This window comes from Macrotis lagotis, chromosome 2 (assembly GCF_037893015.1).
Source record: "Macrotis lagotis isolate mMagLag1 chromosome 2, bilby.v1.9.chrom.fasta, whole genome shotgun sequence".
Lineage (NCBI taxonomy): Eukaryota > Metazoa > Chordata > Mammalia > Peramelemorphia > Peramelidae > Macrotis > Macrotis lagotis.
Window position 1 is genome coordinate 145,009,884 of NC_133659.1, and position 15,016 is coordinate 145,024,899.

A 15,016-nucleotide genomic window follows, 5' to 3' on the forward strand; every position below is an offset into this window, starting at 1 on the left:
ATAAAACTAAAAAGCTCAAGAAGCATCCCAAAACCAGGCACAGGCTGGGGAAATGAGTAAACAGAAAAAAGAAAAGGAACCTGACCATTGACAAATACTTTGTCTATGATCCCAAGGAGGATCAAAATATTCAATCTGAAGATGAGAAAGTACAAGTCTTCTAAAGACTCCAAGAAAAATAGAAATTGGACTCAGCTATGACAGAGCTCAAAGAAGATTTTGAAAATCAAGTAAGGGAGATAGAAGAAAAATTGGGAAAAGAAATAAGAGAGATGATGAAAAATGTGAAAAAGCAATCAGCAGCTTAGTCAAAGAGATCCAAAAAAAAATGCTGAAGAAAATAACATGTTAAAAACCAGCTTAGGTCAAATGAATAAAACAGTTCAAAAAGTTGAGGAGAAGAATTCTTTAAAAAGGAGAATTGGCCAGTTAGAAAAGAAGATAAGAAAGCTCTCTGAGGAAAACAAATCCTTCAGATGTTGAATGGAGCTAAAGGAAGCTGATGAGTTTAGGAGGTCAGAAGACACAATACTTTAATACCAAAAGAATGAAAAATTAGAAGAAAATGTGAAACATCTCATTGTAAAAATACCTGATCTGGAAACAAAATTCAGGAAAGGTAATTTAAAAATTATTGGGATACCTGAAAGTCATGATCAGGTCTTGAACTCATTTTTAAAGAATTCCCACAAGAAGATTGTTCTGATATCCTAGAAGCAGAGGGCAAAATAGAAATGGAGAGAATACACCCATTTCTCCTGGAAAGAGATAAAAAAAAACAACCCCAAGAATATTATAGCCAAGTTCCAGAACTCCCAAGTCAAAGAGAAAATATTACAAGCAGCCAGAAGGACACAATTCAAATATTGTGGAGCTGCAGTCAGGATCACATAGGACTTAGCAGCAACTACTTTAAGGGCTCATAGGGCTTGGAATGTAATATTCCAGAAGGCAAAAGACCTTGGAATGCAACTCAGAATCAACTACCCAGCAAAACTGAACATCCTCTTCCAGGGGAAAAGATGGACTTTCAATAAAACAGGGGAATTTCAAATGTTCCTGTTGAAGTGGCCAGAGCTAAACAGAGACCTTGAAGTACAGGACTCAGGTGAAGCATAGAGAGTGGAGGATAAAGGTTAAGTTATGAGGGACTTAATGATGATGAACTGCATGTATTCCTGCATAGAAAATTGATACTGATATGAACCTTCACATTTAATAGAGCAGGGAGAAGGAGTTTTTATAGATGAAGCAGAGGAGAGGGCTGAATTTGAAGATATAATAGATTGTAAAAGTGGAGTCAATGGATAAAAGGGAAATGTAATGGGAGTAAGAGAAAGGAGAGGTAGAATAGGCTAAGATATTTCATATAAAAGATAATTTTTTTGCAATGAGCTTTTGCAATGATATGGAAGGGGGAATGCGAGGGAGGAGGAGGGAACCTTCATTCTCATCAGAAATGGTTCAGAGAGGAAACAGCATACACACTCAACAGGGTATAGATATCTAGAGTAAAAAGGAGAGAAGGGGGACAGGGGAAGAGAGGGGAGTGGGTGATAGAGGAGAGGGGGGGATCATAGGGGAGAATAGTCAGATATAACATATTTCCTTTTTTACTTTTTGTAAGGTGCTGGGATTAGGTGGCCTGTCCGGAACCACGGGGCCAGGTGTTTGCTGGGTCCCTGGGGTGGTATATGGCCTTGTGGCCTCTTGGCCCCAGGGCTGGTGCTCTGTCCATTGCACCACTCAGCTACCCTACAAAGCATTTTAGATGAGGGACAAAGTGAAAGGAGAGAGAAAATATAATAGATGGTAGTGGGGAGAAATGGATGTAGGGAATTAAAATCAGCAACAGCAACTGTGAAAAATATAGAAGTAACTTCTGTGATGGACTTATGATAAAAAATGTGATCTACCCGAGACAGAGCTGATGGTATCAGAACACAAACTGAAACACATTTTTTCCTCTTTCTTTTACTTTATTTTTCATGAGGTTTTATATTTTGTGGGGGGAGGGGATATTATGTTTGCTCTTAAGCAAGGAGATTTTAGTAATGTATAAATAAAGTCATATTAACCAAAAAAAAAGAAAAAGAAACCAGGAGGGATGGGAATTCAGGGAAACATGGAGGGATATGTATGAACTGGTACTGAGCTGGATGAGTAGAATCAGGAGAACGTTGAGCACCTTGGACTTGCTCATTCCATCAGTGCAACAATCAGGGACAATTTTGGGCTATCTGTGAGGGAGAATACCATCTGTATCCAGAGAAATAATTGTGGAGTTTGAACAAAGACTAAAGAATATTACCTTCACTTTAGGAAAAAAACCTGTTATCTTATTATGTAATTTTGCTATCTCTTATACTTTATTTTTCTTCCTTAAGGATATTATTTCTCTCTCATCACATTCAACTTAGATCAATACATATCATGGAAACAATGTAAAGACTAACAGACTGCCTTCTGTGGGGGGTGGGGGGAGGAAGCAAGAATAGAGGTAAATTTGTAGAACTCAAAATAAATAAAATCGTTTGAAAGAATCCACTGAACACCTCCAGAAAGAGATTGTGGGATAAAAACTCCAAGGGCTGTTATAGCCAAATTCCAGAACTTTCAAATAAAGGAGAGAATATTGCAAGCAGCAAAAAGAAAACAATTCAAATACAAAGAAATCACAATCAGACTCACACAGGACCTTTCAGCCTCAACATTGAAGGACTGGAAGACCTGGAATATCATATATTGAGGGCAAAGGACCTAGGAATACAATCTGGAATGTACTATCCTGCAACATTCAGCATATACTGTCAGGGAAAAAAAGATGGATGTTCAATTAAATAGAGGACTTAATTCAATCATAAAATACATGAAAAACTGAAACAAAACAAAGCAAATGGTGGTCAAGACCTTCAAATTGAATACAACCCTAAAAGGGAAGATACAGAACTTCTAATTCTTTAGAATTTTACTTCTTTCAGGTCAATTAAAGGACAATTATAATTGAAGAGAATGGGCTTAAAGATATGGGTAAAATTGGGTCTTGTCTCTCCACTGAAGTGGTACAAGATGACATCACTGTGTTTGAGACAAAAAGCCCTGAATAAAAGCAGGGGTGTTAACTCTGAATTTAAGGTCTCATCCTTTAACCCACTTTAACTCTGCTGTGCTGACAAAGCTTAACACTTTCTCTGATGAGGGCATCATAAACTTGGTGGTCCTGAGTCAGTGTCTCTGTAATTTATAATAATTTGTAAAGTTCTCAGGTGAGGTCTTCCAAAGCCTCCTAGTACTTAGGGCCCTTTAAGATTCTTGCAGTTAATTACATCAGGGTTTGAGTTAGTCCTGGCTTCATTTAATGAGGGGTTAAAGTACCCTAGGGGCGGGGGGAGAAAGTGTGAGAGAAAATAGGCCTGGGGGGAGGGTCACAAATAATTCAAGAAATGATTTGTTTTTGGATGATACTTTGGCTTATGAGGAGGATTGTGTGTTCTTGGAGAGTACTTGAAAAGGGGATAAGGTAAAAAAATGAATATAATTATAATTTGATGTCATCTGAGACAATGGTGCTTTTCAAGCAATTAAATTGATTATCCTTTTATAACTATATGAGCTTATCAAGCAATCAAATACTCACTGTGATTTGATGAAATCTGATAATAGTACTAGAACAATAAATAATACCATGTGAAGAGGCACAAAGATTTATAATTTTAGAGGAAAAGAAAGGAGAGTGTGAAGACTGAGTAAATTCTATCCAATAGATTAGGTCCAAAGAGTGAATAAAATATATTCCCACTTGGGTTTAAAAATCTATCCTAATCCACAGGGAAAGGGGGGGAATGGAGAAAGGGAAAGATATGGGAAGAAGGCACTGATAAAAGGGAAAGCAAATGTGAAGGTTTAAATGAAAATAAACTTAAAGTTAAATTTTTAAAAGAAAAGTCAAAGGGAAAACAGAGTAAAATTTTGGTGAGGAGGAATATGAGGGAAAGGAAAGAGATAAATATAAATAGAGAAATATAGCATGGAGGGAAATAAAGAATTAGTAATCTTAAGTGTAAATGTGAATGGGATGAATTGTCCCATAAAAAAGGAAGTGGATAGCAGAATGGATCAAAAACTGCAATCTTACAATATGTTGTTTACAAGAAGCAAATATGAAGCAGGGAGATACACACAGGGTAAAGGTAAAAGGATGGAGCAAAATATATTATGCCTCAGCTGAAGTAAAAAAAAAAAATTAGAGGTAGTGATCCTGATCTCAGATAAAGTTAAAACTAAAAATTGATCTCATTAAAAAAGGATAAGGAAGGAAACTGCATCTTCTTAAAAGGCACCATTGGTAATGAAACTATATCATTACTAAACATGTATGCACCTAGTAGTATAGCTTCCAAATTCTTAGAGGAAAGGCTGAGTGAATTACAAGGAAACATAGACAGCAAAATTTTAATAATGAGGGCCCTCAATCTCCCTCTCTCAGAAGTAGATAAATCTAATAAAAAATTAATAAGAAGCAAGTTAAGAAGATGAATCAAATCTTAGAAAACTTAGATATGATGAACCTCTGGAGAAAACTTAATGGAGATAGAAAGGAATATACCTATTTCTCTGCAGGGTATGGTACCTATACCAAAATTGACCATGTATTAGGGCATAAAAACTTTATAATCAAATGAAGAAAGAAAGAAATGTTAAATACACACTTCTCAGATCATGACACAGTAAATATTACATGTAATAAAGGGTCATGGAAAGATAAAACAAAAACTAATTGGAAAGGAAATAAATGGAAATCTTAAATAATGGGTGGATCAAAGAGTAAATAATAGAAATAATCAATAATTACATCCAATAAAATGATATTAATGAGACATTATACCAAAATTTATGGGATACAGCCAAGGAAGTTTTGAGGGGAAACTTTATATCTCTAAATACCTAAATGAATAAAATAGGGAAAGAGGAGATCAATGAATTGGGTATGCAACTAAAAAACTAGAAAAAGGACAAATTAAAGAAAACCAATTAAATACTAAAATATAAATTCTGAAAATCAAGGTAGAGAGATCAAGAAAACCATTGATCTAATAAATAAAACTAAGAGATGGTTTTTTATGAAAAAAGTCAATAAAAGAAGACAAACATTTGGTTAATCTGATTTTAAGAAAAAGAAAGAAGATAACCAAGTTACCAGTATCAAAAATGAAACAGGTGACTAACAGCAACATGGGGGTGATGATCAACCTTGATGGACTTGCTTCTTCCATCAGTGCAATATCAGGGACAATTTTGGGCTGTCTACAATGCAGATAAAGATCCATGGAGTTTGAACAAAGTTCAAGGACTATTCCCTTTAATTTAGAAAAAAACAGATATCTTATTGTCTGATCTTGTTATCTCTTGTGCTTCTTGTTTCTTCCTTAAGGATATGATTTCTCTCTCATCACACTCAATTTGGATCAATGTATAACATGGAAACAAAGTAAAGACTGACAGATTGCTTTCTGTGAGGGGGGAGGGAAGTAAGATTGGGGGAAAAATTGTAAAACTCAAATAAAATATTTAATAAAAGAAAAAATGAAAAGGGTGAACTAACCACCAATGAGGAGGAAATTAAAGAGATAATCCGGAGCTACTTTGCTGAAGTGTATGTCAATAAATTGGATAACTTGAGTGAAATGATAGAATATTTACAAAAATACAAACAGCCTAGATTAACAGAAGAGGTAATAACATACTTAAATAACCCTATTTCAAAAAAAAAGAAATTGAAGAAACTATCAATAAACTCCCTAAGAAAAAGTCTTAAAGTCCAGATGGATTTACAAGTGAATTCTACCAAACATTTAAAGAACAATTAATTCCTATTTTACATAAACTATTTTAAAAAAAAAGGAGAAGGAGTTCTGCCAAACTTCTTTTATGATACCAACATGGTGCTGAAACCTAAATCAGGAAGAACCAAAACAGACAAAGAAAATTATAGACCAATCTCCCTAATTAATATTGATACAAAAATCTTAAAATAAAATTTTAGCAATGAGATTACAGCAAGTTGTTATTAGGATAATACAGCAGGATCAGATAGACATTATACCACATAGGCAGAGATGGTTCAGTATTAGGAAAATACTCAACATAATTGAACATATCAATAGCAAAACCAACAGAAATCATATGATTATCTCAAAAGATGCTGAAATTTTTTAAATAAAATATAACATCCATTCCTATTAAAATGCTACAAAGTTTAGGAATATAAGGAGTTTTCCTTAAAATAATAAATAGTATCCATCTAAAGCATCAATAAATATCATATACAATGGGAATATACTTGAAGCATTTCCAATAAAATCAGGGGTGAAACAAGGATGCCTATTATCACCATTACTATTTAATATAGTATTAGAAATGTTAGTTGTAGTAATTAAAAGAAAAGAAATTGAAGGAATCTGAATCAGTAATGAGGAAGAAAAGTTTTCACTCTTTTCAGATGATATAATGGTATACTTACAGAACCTGAGAAAATTATCTAAAAAACTCCTTGAAACAATAAATTCATCAAAGTAGCAAGATATAAAATAAACCCACATAAATCATTAGCAATACAATATATGCTGATATATATATATATATATATATATATATATATATATATATATACCCAAGAGCAAGAGTTAGAAAGAGAAATTCCATTTAAAGTAATTATAGACAATATTAAAAACTTGAGAATCTACCTCCCAGGACAAGCCCAGAAACTGTATGAACACAATTATAAAGCATTTCTCAATCAATTAAAGTCAGATCTAAATAATTGGAAAAATGTTCATTGCTTATGCTTTGGTCGAGCCAACCTAATCAAAAATGACAATTCTACCCAAATTAAATTACTTATTCAGTGCCATACCAATAAAACTACCAAATAACTACTTTACCAGCTAGAAAAAAATAGTAACAAAATTAATCTAGAGCAATAAAAGGTCAAGAATAGCAAGGGAACTGATGAAACAAAATGTAAAGGAAGGTGGCCTAGCTCTACCAGATCTAAAACTATATTATAAAGCAGTAGTCATCATAACTGCATGGTACTGGTTAAGAAATAGAGTGATAGATGAGTGAATCAGGATAGGTTCAAAAGAAATAGTAGTAAATGACTACAGCAATCTACTGTTTGACAAACCCAAAGACATTAACTTCTGGGATAAGAACTCACTATCTGACAAAAATTGTTAGGAAAACTGAAAAATCATATGGCAAAAAACTAGGTATAGACCTATATCTCCTTCCCTATACCAAAATAAGGTCAAAATGAGTACAGGATTTAGACATAAAAGGTGACACTATAGATAGATTAATAGGTCAAGAAATACTCTATCTGTCAAATCTATGAAAAGGGGATAAATTTATGACCAAACAAGAATTAGAGCACATTATAAACTGCAAAATGAATGATTTTGATTATATTTAATTAAAAAGATTTGCACTAATAAAATCAATGCTGTCAAAATCAGAAGGAAAGCCAAAAGCTGGGAAACAATCCTCACTACTAGTAGTTCTGATAAAGGTCTCATTTCTAAGATATATAGAGAATTATATAAATTCATAAGATTACAAGTCATTCCCCAAGTGATAAATGGACAAAGGATATGAATAGACAGTTTTCAAGTGAAGAAATTAAGCTATATATAATCATATGAAAAAATGCTCCAAATAATTATTGATTAGAGAAATGCAAATTTAAAACTCTGAGTTATCACCTCACACTTATCAGATTGGCCAAGATGAGAAAAAGTGAAATTTATCAATGATGGAGAGATTGTGGGAGGATGGAGACATTAATGTATTGCTGGTGGAACTGTGAATGGATCCAACCTTTCTGGAGAGCAATATGGAACTATGCCCAAAGAGCAATAAAAATGTTCATTCCCTTGAGGCAGTAATTCCATTTCTAGGCCTATATCCAGAAGAAATCATAAAAAATGGCAAAAGTCCCACGTGTTCCAAAATATTCATAGCAACTCATTTTGAATTTGCAAATAAATGGAATTTGAGAGGATGCCCATCAATTGGGGAATGGTTAAACAAATTATGGTACATGAATACTATGGAATATTATTGTTCTGTAAGAAACCATAAATCATCAGATGCTAGAGAAGCTCGGAATGAGTTACAGCATCTGATGCTGAACAAAGGGAGTAGAACCAAGAGAATAATGCACACATTAACAACAACTTTGTGAGATGATCATTCTTGATGGAAGCAGCTCCTTTCCGCAGTTCAGAGAGCTAGGACAACCACCTTAGACTGTCTATGGACAAGAGTATACCCATCTAAAGGAAGAAAACCAAACCAAACAAAAACAAAAAAACAAAGTTTTAGAATCTGATGAACACTTATCTTTTATATATCTCTTTCCCTTAAACCTAATTCCTCCTACTGAAAATGACTGATCTGTGAACATGATTATCAAAAATAAGCACATACAATGCCAATCTGACTGTTCACTGCTGAGGGGAGGGGGATGGGAAGGGATGCTGGAAGGAAATTCTGTAACTTAAAAATATACTTATGCATATGGATGACAGAATAAAAATAAATAAATAAAGATTAAATAAAAACATTACTGGGGCAGCAGACTTTCTAAAGGCCCCATAATGACTCATTATCTGAGAAGAAGCAAGTAATACAGAACATGACAGGGGATGAGAAATTTTTTTCTACAGTCAAGAAATGAGTTTTTAAATAATGTATTATTTCTATTTTCTCAGATAATCATGTAGAATGGATAGATTTTAACTTAAAAAGAGAAATATATAACAATAATCATAAGCATATATTCCTATGGTATTCAGAAGCAAACTTTGTAGCAGTGGTCTTCCCTAGCTGTAAGGAATCAAATGTGACAAATTCTAAGAATATTCTAGATAAAGATTCCTCAACACATTTTTGAGAATGTGTGCCTGTTTTTTGGGAAACAGAGAAGGAAGAGTGAGCCAAGTTAGTTAAATAGTTTAATCAGAGCAGTTTTACAATTCTAAAATTAACAGGCAGATTTGGTAATAAAAGAGCTCCAATGTTAGCAAAATGATCTAGCTTCCATTCTGAATCTTTCTTTTTATTTGTAAATATTAGCATTACAATTCAAAAGGACTCAAAATGGAGTGATGTATACATCATCATCATCATCATCATCATCATCATCATCATCATAATCATCATCATCATCCATGTTCTGTGATGCAACTGATGAAATCCCTGATTGGATATTGCTTCAGCTTTGATTTTAAAAAGTGGCCTGACACGAAGAAAGTCCTTTTTCCACAACCAATCACAAGTGGCAAAAAAGGGGAAAAAAATCCAAAACTACAGTCAAATTTATAACGTATCACACAATGTTGGCTGATGACACTGGCTCCAAATGTACAATAAAGCCCACAACACTTTATTACTATGAATATAATTATTGTGAAAATTCTTTCATGTTGATCAACTTGCTTCTGAAGCTTTTCTTTGTTTAAACTTGCATAATAAACATGCAATGAATTATTTCTTTTGGAAGTGTGTTTTTTTTTTGCAGTCTTTTTGTTTTCATACAAAGATTTCATAAAGTTGCAGTGCTGCATCAGAGCATTACCAAAAAAAGAGCAAGAGCAAATGGGGAGGGTCAAGGTGAATATAATTGAATGAGAAATGCCAATGATGCTTGTCCTGAGACACATCATAGGCTTTTTAAAAAGTGCACAAACTTCTTTTGTTACCCTCCCCCACCAAAACTAATAAAAGAAAGAAAAGAAAAACAACTCACAAAACAACTCTAAATTAGAAGAAAGGGACGACATAAAGAAAATAAAGATGTGTTGGTTTTTTTTTTCATGCACTCGTCTTCTGCATAGCTCAACCCACATATAGTAAGGCACTATTTCCCATCATGACTGGTGTCCACAAGAATCCATTACAATGCTCCAATGCTCTGTGAACTATAGATAGTTCCTTCCAGGATGATGAAATAAGGAGACTGAATGAGTGTGGATATCTCATAGCCCAAAGAGTCTTCTGGCAGTCTCAGAAGAAAAGAACTCTCAGTGTATATATGTTATGTATGGTTGTAGAGAGTGTCTGGAATGGTATTTTCTTCCAGAGCTATTTCTGTCTCTGTGTGCGTGTGTATGTGTGTGTGAGTGTGTGTGTGTGTATGTGTGTGAATTTGAATTGTTCTTCTGTCTGTGTTCTCAAAGAAAATATAGAGGGTGGGGGGAAAGCGCAGTCAGATCCTCACAAAGAAAGCTTCAGTTTTTTCCTGAAAGCATAGAACTTCAGTGATCTACAAAATTGACTTGAGAGAGAAGAGAAGGATCTGTTTTTAAGAGTTGAATATTCTGACTTTAATTGAGTTGGTCTTCATACTGTTTTCGGAAGCAGTCGCCTGCTGGGAAAAACTCCCAACACCTTTCTTGATACATCTTCCATACGTAAGATTCCTAAAAGAATTTAAAGAGAATTTATTAATATTGCAACTTCACTCAAATTGTTAAAAAATGTAAGGCTAAAATAAATTCAAGTTTTATATTGCCTATATCCCACATAACAAGAGGTGGAAATTTCCCAATTCATCTATAATTTTCCTTAGTTAGATATAACATATTCACATATATCAAATTTTTAATAAATATTACTTCATCAAATAATGAAAAGAATTTTCAAGCAACCTGCTACTCAATACAGGAATTTCCTGAAGAGAAATATATCAACTCCAACAAACTAATCTCCTGACCATAAACTAATGATTGTTAAACACTTCTTTTATTAGATCAATAATCTTTGTGTTTTTAAATTTAATTTTTTTATTTTATCTTAACCACTTAAAATTCAATTTGAATCACAATAGGAAGAGAAATGTTAAGAAATGTTAAGAAAATTTCAAATGGCACAAAAAGATATCTTGAATAACTTCCAATTATTCTCCGATTCAAATACTTCCATTTGATTCATCCATTTTGACGATCTCAATATTTTGAAAGACAAGTCATATGAGATATCAGTTATAAATAATTCTCTCATAGCAAGAATATAGCCTAAGTTTTTTGGTTGACTGTGCAATAATAATTTGTTTATCCTATTTCAATCATAGGCACTGCAATCCACTATCACACACTAAAGACCAACTTCCCTTTAATGATCCACGATGAGAATCTTTGAACTTACCTAGGCTGGTACTGAAACAAAAGGCAAAGGCCTTCTCCAGGTCTACATGGGAAGTTTTACAGCTTAATGAACCCTAATTTGCGTCCTACTAACAGATTTCTTAAGAACTCAAGGTTACTATCACATTATATTGAAGCACTGAAAAAAAGATTTGATAAATACACACATACATTCTCACACACACACACACACACACACACACACACACAAACACAAACTCTACCAATGATAATAGAAATTTTAACTTTATCATAGTTTGAGGTTCAGATTAGTCCCTAATTTAGCCTTGCTGTTTAATACACATAGTTAATTCTTATATTGAGAGTTTTGTGTAAATAAATAATGAATGTCTACCAGTGTGGCATAGTGGATAGATGGGGGGTGGAGAGAGAGAGAGAGAGAGAGAGAGAGAGAGAGAGAGAGAGAGAGAGAGAGAGAGAGAAACAGAGAAGACTTTGGGACTAGGGAAACCTTGTTTATGATCCACCTCTATATGATTATATGATCTTGAACAAGTCATACAATCTCTCAGTGGTCTTGGTAACATTCTAAGATTAAAAGTTACAAAGATAGTGCAAACTCTCATTGAAAGAGTTTCCTCATCTGAGAATGCCCTATACCAGATGAAACACAAAATCAGCTTCTAACTTTATCCTTATACAGTGATGTTTGCCTACCTGTCCTGTATGCTCTGTTTCATCTTTGTTTATGAGATACATCAGAAAAAACCTACAAACACAGAAAGAGTTATATGTCAGAGAAATGATTTGAAGTAAATATTGATATACACAGCAACTATCCAATTACAATAGGGATGGGGAAAAATCCAAAATGTCAATTTTCCTTAATTAGCATTTTAATTTAAATGTTTTAAAGGTTGATAAGCATCCTCAAATGCCAAAATATAGCCATGTAAACACTTCTACTTGATATGAAAATTAGTTCAGAAATCTGGCAAGAATGACATTTTTCCCACTTTTCTTTTTAATTTCATATGGTTCTATATGCTTCCAAACCTTTTCTTTTTAATGCAGTCATATAAAGAAAAAAAGTTTGGTGACCTTATTTGCCCAATAGGTTCCTCTTTTAAAGTATTTCCCACATTTATTTTAGGTATGAGGATTTCTTTTTAACATAAAAATAGTTCACAGACCCCAACAATAATTCTGTCTTACATTATTCAAGATGAGTGGCAGGATTCATACTATTTTTTGAAAGTAAAAGTAAAAGGGAATCTCTATACCCAAGGATAAAAAAGGAGTAAGCATTCTAAAGACTGTGGGCCAATACTCACCAGGCTTTCTACTCTTTTCCATTTCATTTTCTAAGAAGATATCATTCAATTTAAGAGCCAAATTGCCATGTATGTATGTATGTATGTATGTTTATTATATACATGCATAGATGTCTGTATGTATATAATTATATATTTAAGGAAATCAACACATAGTGAAAGGGAGAAAAACAGCTTTTTTTCTTGGGCATTATTCAATGTCAGAGGATACTCTTAATTAAACAAAGAAGAGTCTCTCTTCTTCCCTAATGGTCCTTCTCTGATGAGACTGGGGAATAAACTGCTGGATAACAGGAGAGATGGAAGAGTCCGGGGTGATGCACTTACAGATAATTAGCCAAGTTGTGCTCCTGTAGTGTGTGAGTTTCAAAACCATGAGGCACTGTATCAAAATAATCATTGCCTATCCCACAGATGAAGCACTTAGTCTAAAAGACAAAAAGAAATACTCAGTCAAAAGAAACAAACATCCTATGAGGCATCCATTTGTCTACAATTGTGCTATATGCCAAATTCAGTATAGGATAGGGGAAAGGTCATAGACAAGTCTGAGTAGTTCTAATATGTGAAGAAAACTGTGAAATGACCATCTTCAAGGAAGAACATTTTTTCCCATAAGGATGGTCAAAGCAAACTGAACAACTGCAATTTATTTTCTCTGCTCCCCCCCCCATCTTGGAATGGTATTAGAAATAAATTTAAAAAATTGTCACTAAGCAATTGGTTTTATTATCCCCTCTGAAGGCAATATAAGCAACGATTAGAGGAAGTACAGGAGTTGTCACTCACTAAGAACTCTTGACTGATGAAATCTAAGAGTAAATCTTAAGTGTGGATGAAGTTTCCTTCCTTCCTTGCATTTTTTTCCCTTCCTTTTATTTTCTTCCAACTTCCTTTCTGTTCTTTCTTTCTTTAACATTAGCTTCCCACACATCGTCCTTATTTGATCTTGGATGCTCAGGCCTAAAGGTCTTCCTCTTACATTTAAAGAATGAAGTGTAATAATGATGCCCTGGAATTTAAGTAACTGAAATAAAAACAAAACTATCTTCTCTTGTTCATGTCTAACTACTACTATTTACTTTGGGACAATCTACCCTTAGAAATTTCAGAGGAGACCTAGGCACAGGTAGCACATATTGAGTAGATGACATATGAGTAATCCCTTTTACTCTCCTTTCTAGATACTAAGGTCAATGTGAGAGTAAAACAAAATTGCCATACATTTTCTCTTCCTTATATTCATTTCTTTCTTTAATGAAAAGATAAGAAATTACCTACAAAGTCAACAAACTAAACAATCTAATTTCTTACCTCCATATCTTCTTTAACTTGTTCTTGCTGGTCTCTTAATTCACCAAAGGCATCAATAATTAAACCTGGTATTAAATAAAGATAATGATTAATTTTCCATCAACAAGGGTAGAGTGAAATTAATTTTTAAGCTGCTGGTCCTACCAAGAAATGATCAAATACAAAGAAACTTCTAAAATATAGAAATCTGAAAATATAGACATTATTTAGGACAGTGGCCGAAATTATCATATGCTAATAGTACCACAGTAATATGTAACACATTTTGTTAGGATTTACATCCAGAGCATTTCAATTTTTAAAGGTGAATATTTATTAAATTATTTTTATTGCCATAAGCTACTGTGTAGCACAATGGATAGAACACTTGAACTGGAGTCAGACTGTCTAGGGTTTAAATCTTACTTTATATACTTATTAGATATGACATGTTGTGTAAGTTACTTACCATTGTTTGGCTAATTAAAATACCTACTTCCTAAGGTTTTTGTAAGAATCAAATGAGATATTTATAAAAGCACTTTGCAAACTCTGAAGCTCTATAATTGATATTGTATTTAAAGAAACTAAGTTTTGACTAAATTGGGTTTTTTGGACTTAACAACTAAACCTTTATTTTATAAAAAACATACTTTGAAAAGGGGTCCTTTTAATCAAATCTTCTCCATCTCCTTTACCCTAATATAGATGTTCAATAATTTTTAGTATTTTTCTTTTTGCTAAAACACCTTCTTTTCTTCTAGATATTGTTGCTCTTGTCTCTGCACTTTGTCAAGAAGATCTGGTGGAGACCAGGAGCCCATCTTTTCAAATTAAACATTTTACCTTTTTTGTCTCTATCACTGGTTCAATCAAGAAGATTTATTAGCTGGCTACTTTATGTCAGGCACTGTTTCTGAAAGGTACTGAAGGCAGAACAACAAAATGACACAGCACAAGTTCCTGTCCTCAACAGACATTCTATTGCTGGGATATTATGTTACCATGTAGTTTTCTACAAAACAGAAACAAAATGGATATCAGAGAGTCCTGGGGGGAGCAAATCTGGGAGGTAAATTGGGTTGGATCTGGATCTCGGAATCATCTGTGTGGAGGTAATTAAATCTATGGGAGATTATGAGATAATCAAGCTATTTCCTAGGAAATAATAATTTATCAATGTGATATGGATTATGATCCATGAAAGGAGAATAAAAAGGA

The 15,016-nt window shown here is 33.5% G+C and overlaps 1 protein-coding gene across 13 annotated transcripts in view; it reads right to left on the minus strand.

Annotated features, from left to right (window-relative positions):
- Window positions 1–8,986: 8,986 nt before the first annotated feature.
- The window catches only part of RYR2 (ryanodine receptor 2), a 766,826-nt gene continuing 760,796 nt past the window's right edge, over window positions 8,987–15,016 (minus strand). For all 13 annotated transcript variants that reach the window (XM_074222945.1, XM_074222939.1, XM_074222937.1 and 10 more), the window contains 4 exons: window positions 13,817–13,881; window positions 12,830–12,930; window positions 11,886–11,937; window positions 8,987–10,484 (listed from right to left, as the gene is read on the minus strand). In XM_074222945.1, coding sequence (XP_074079046.1) covers window positions 10,389–10,484; window positions 11,886–11,937; window positions 12,830–12,930; window positions 13,817–13,881 — 314 coding nt within the window. In that variant the 3' untranslated portion in view covers window positions 8,987–10,388. The remainder of the gene's footprint in view (window positions 10,485–11,885; window positions 11,938–12,829; window positions 12,931–13,816; window positions 13,882–15,016) is intronic.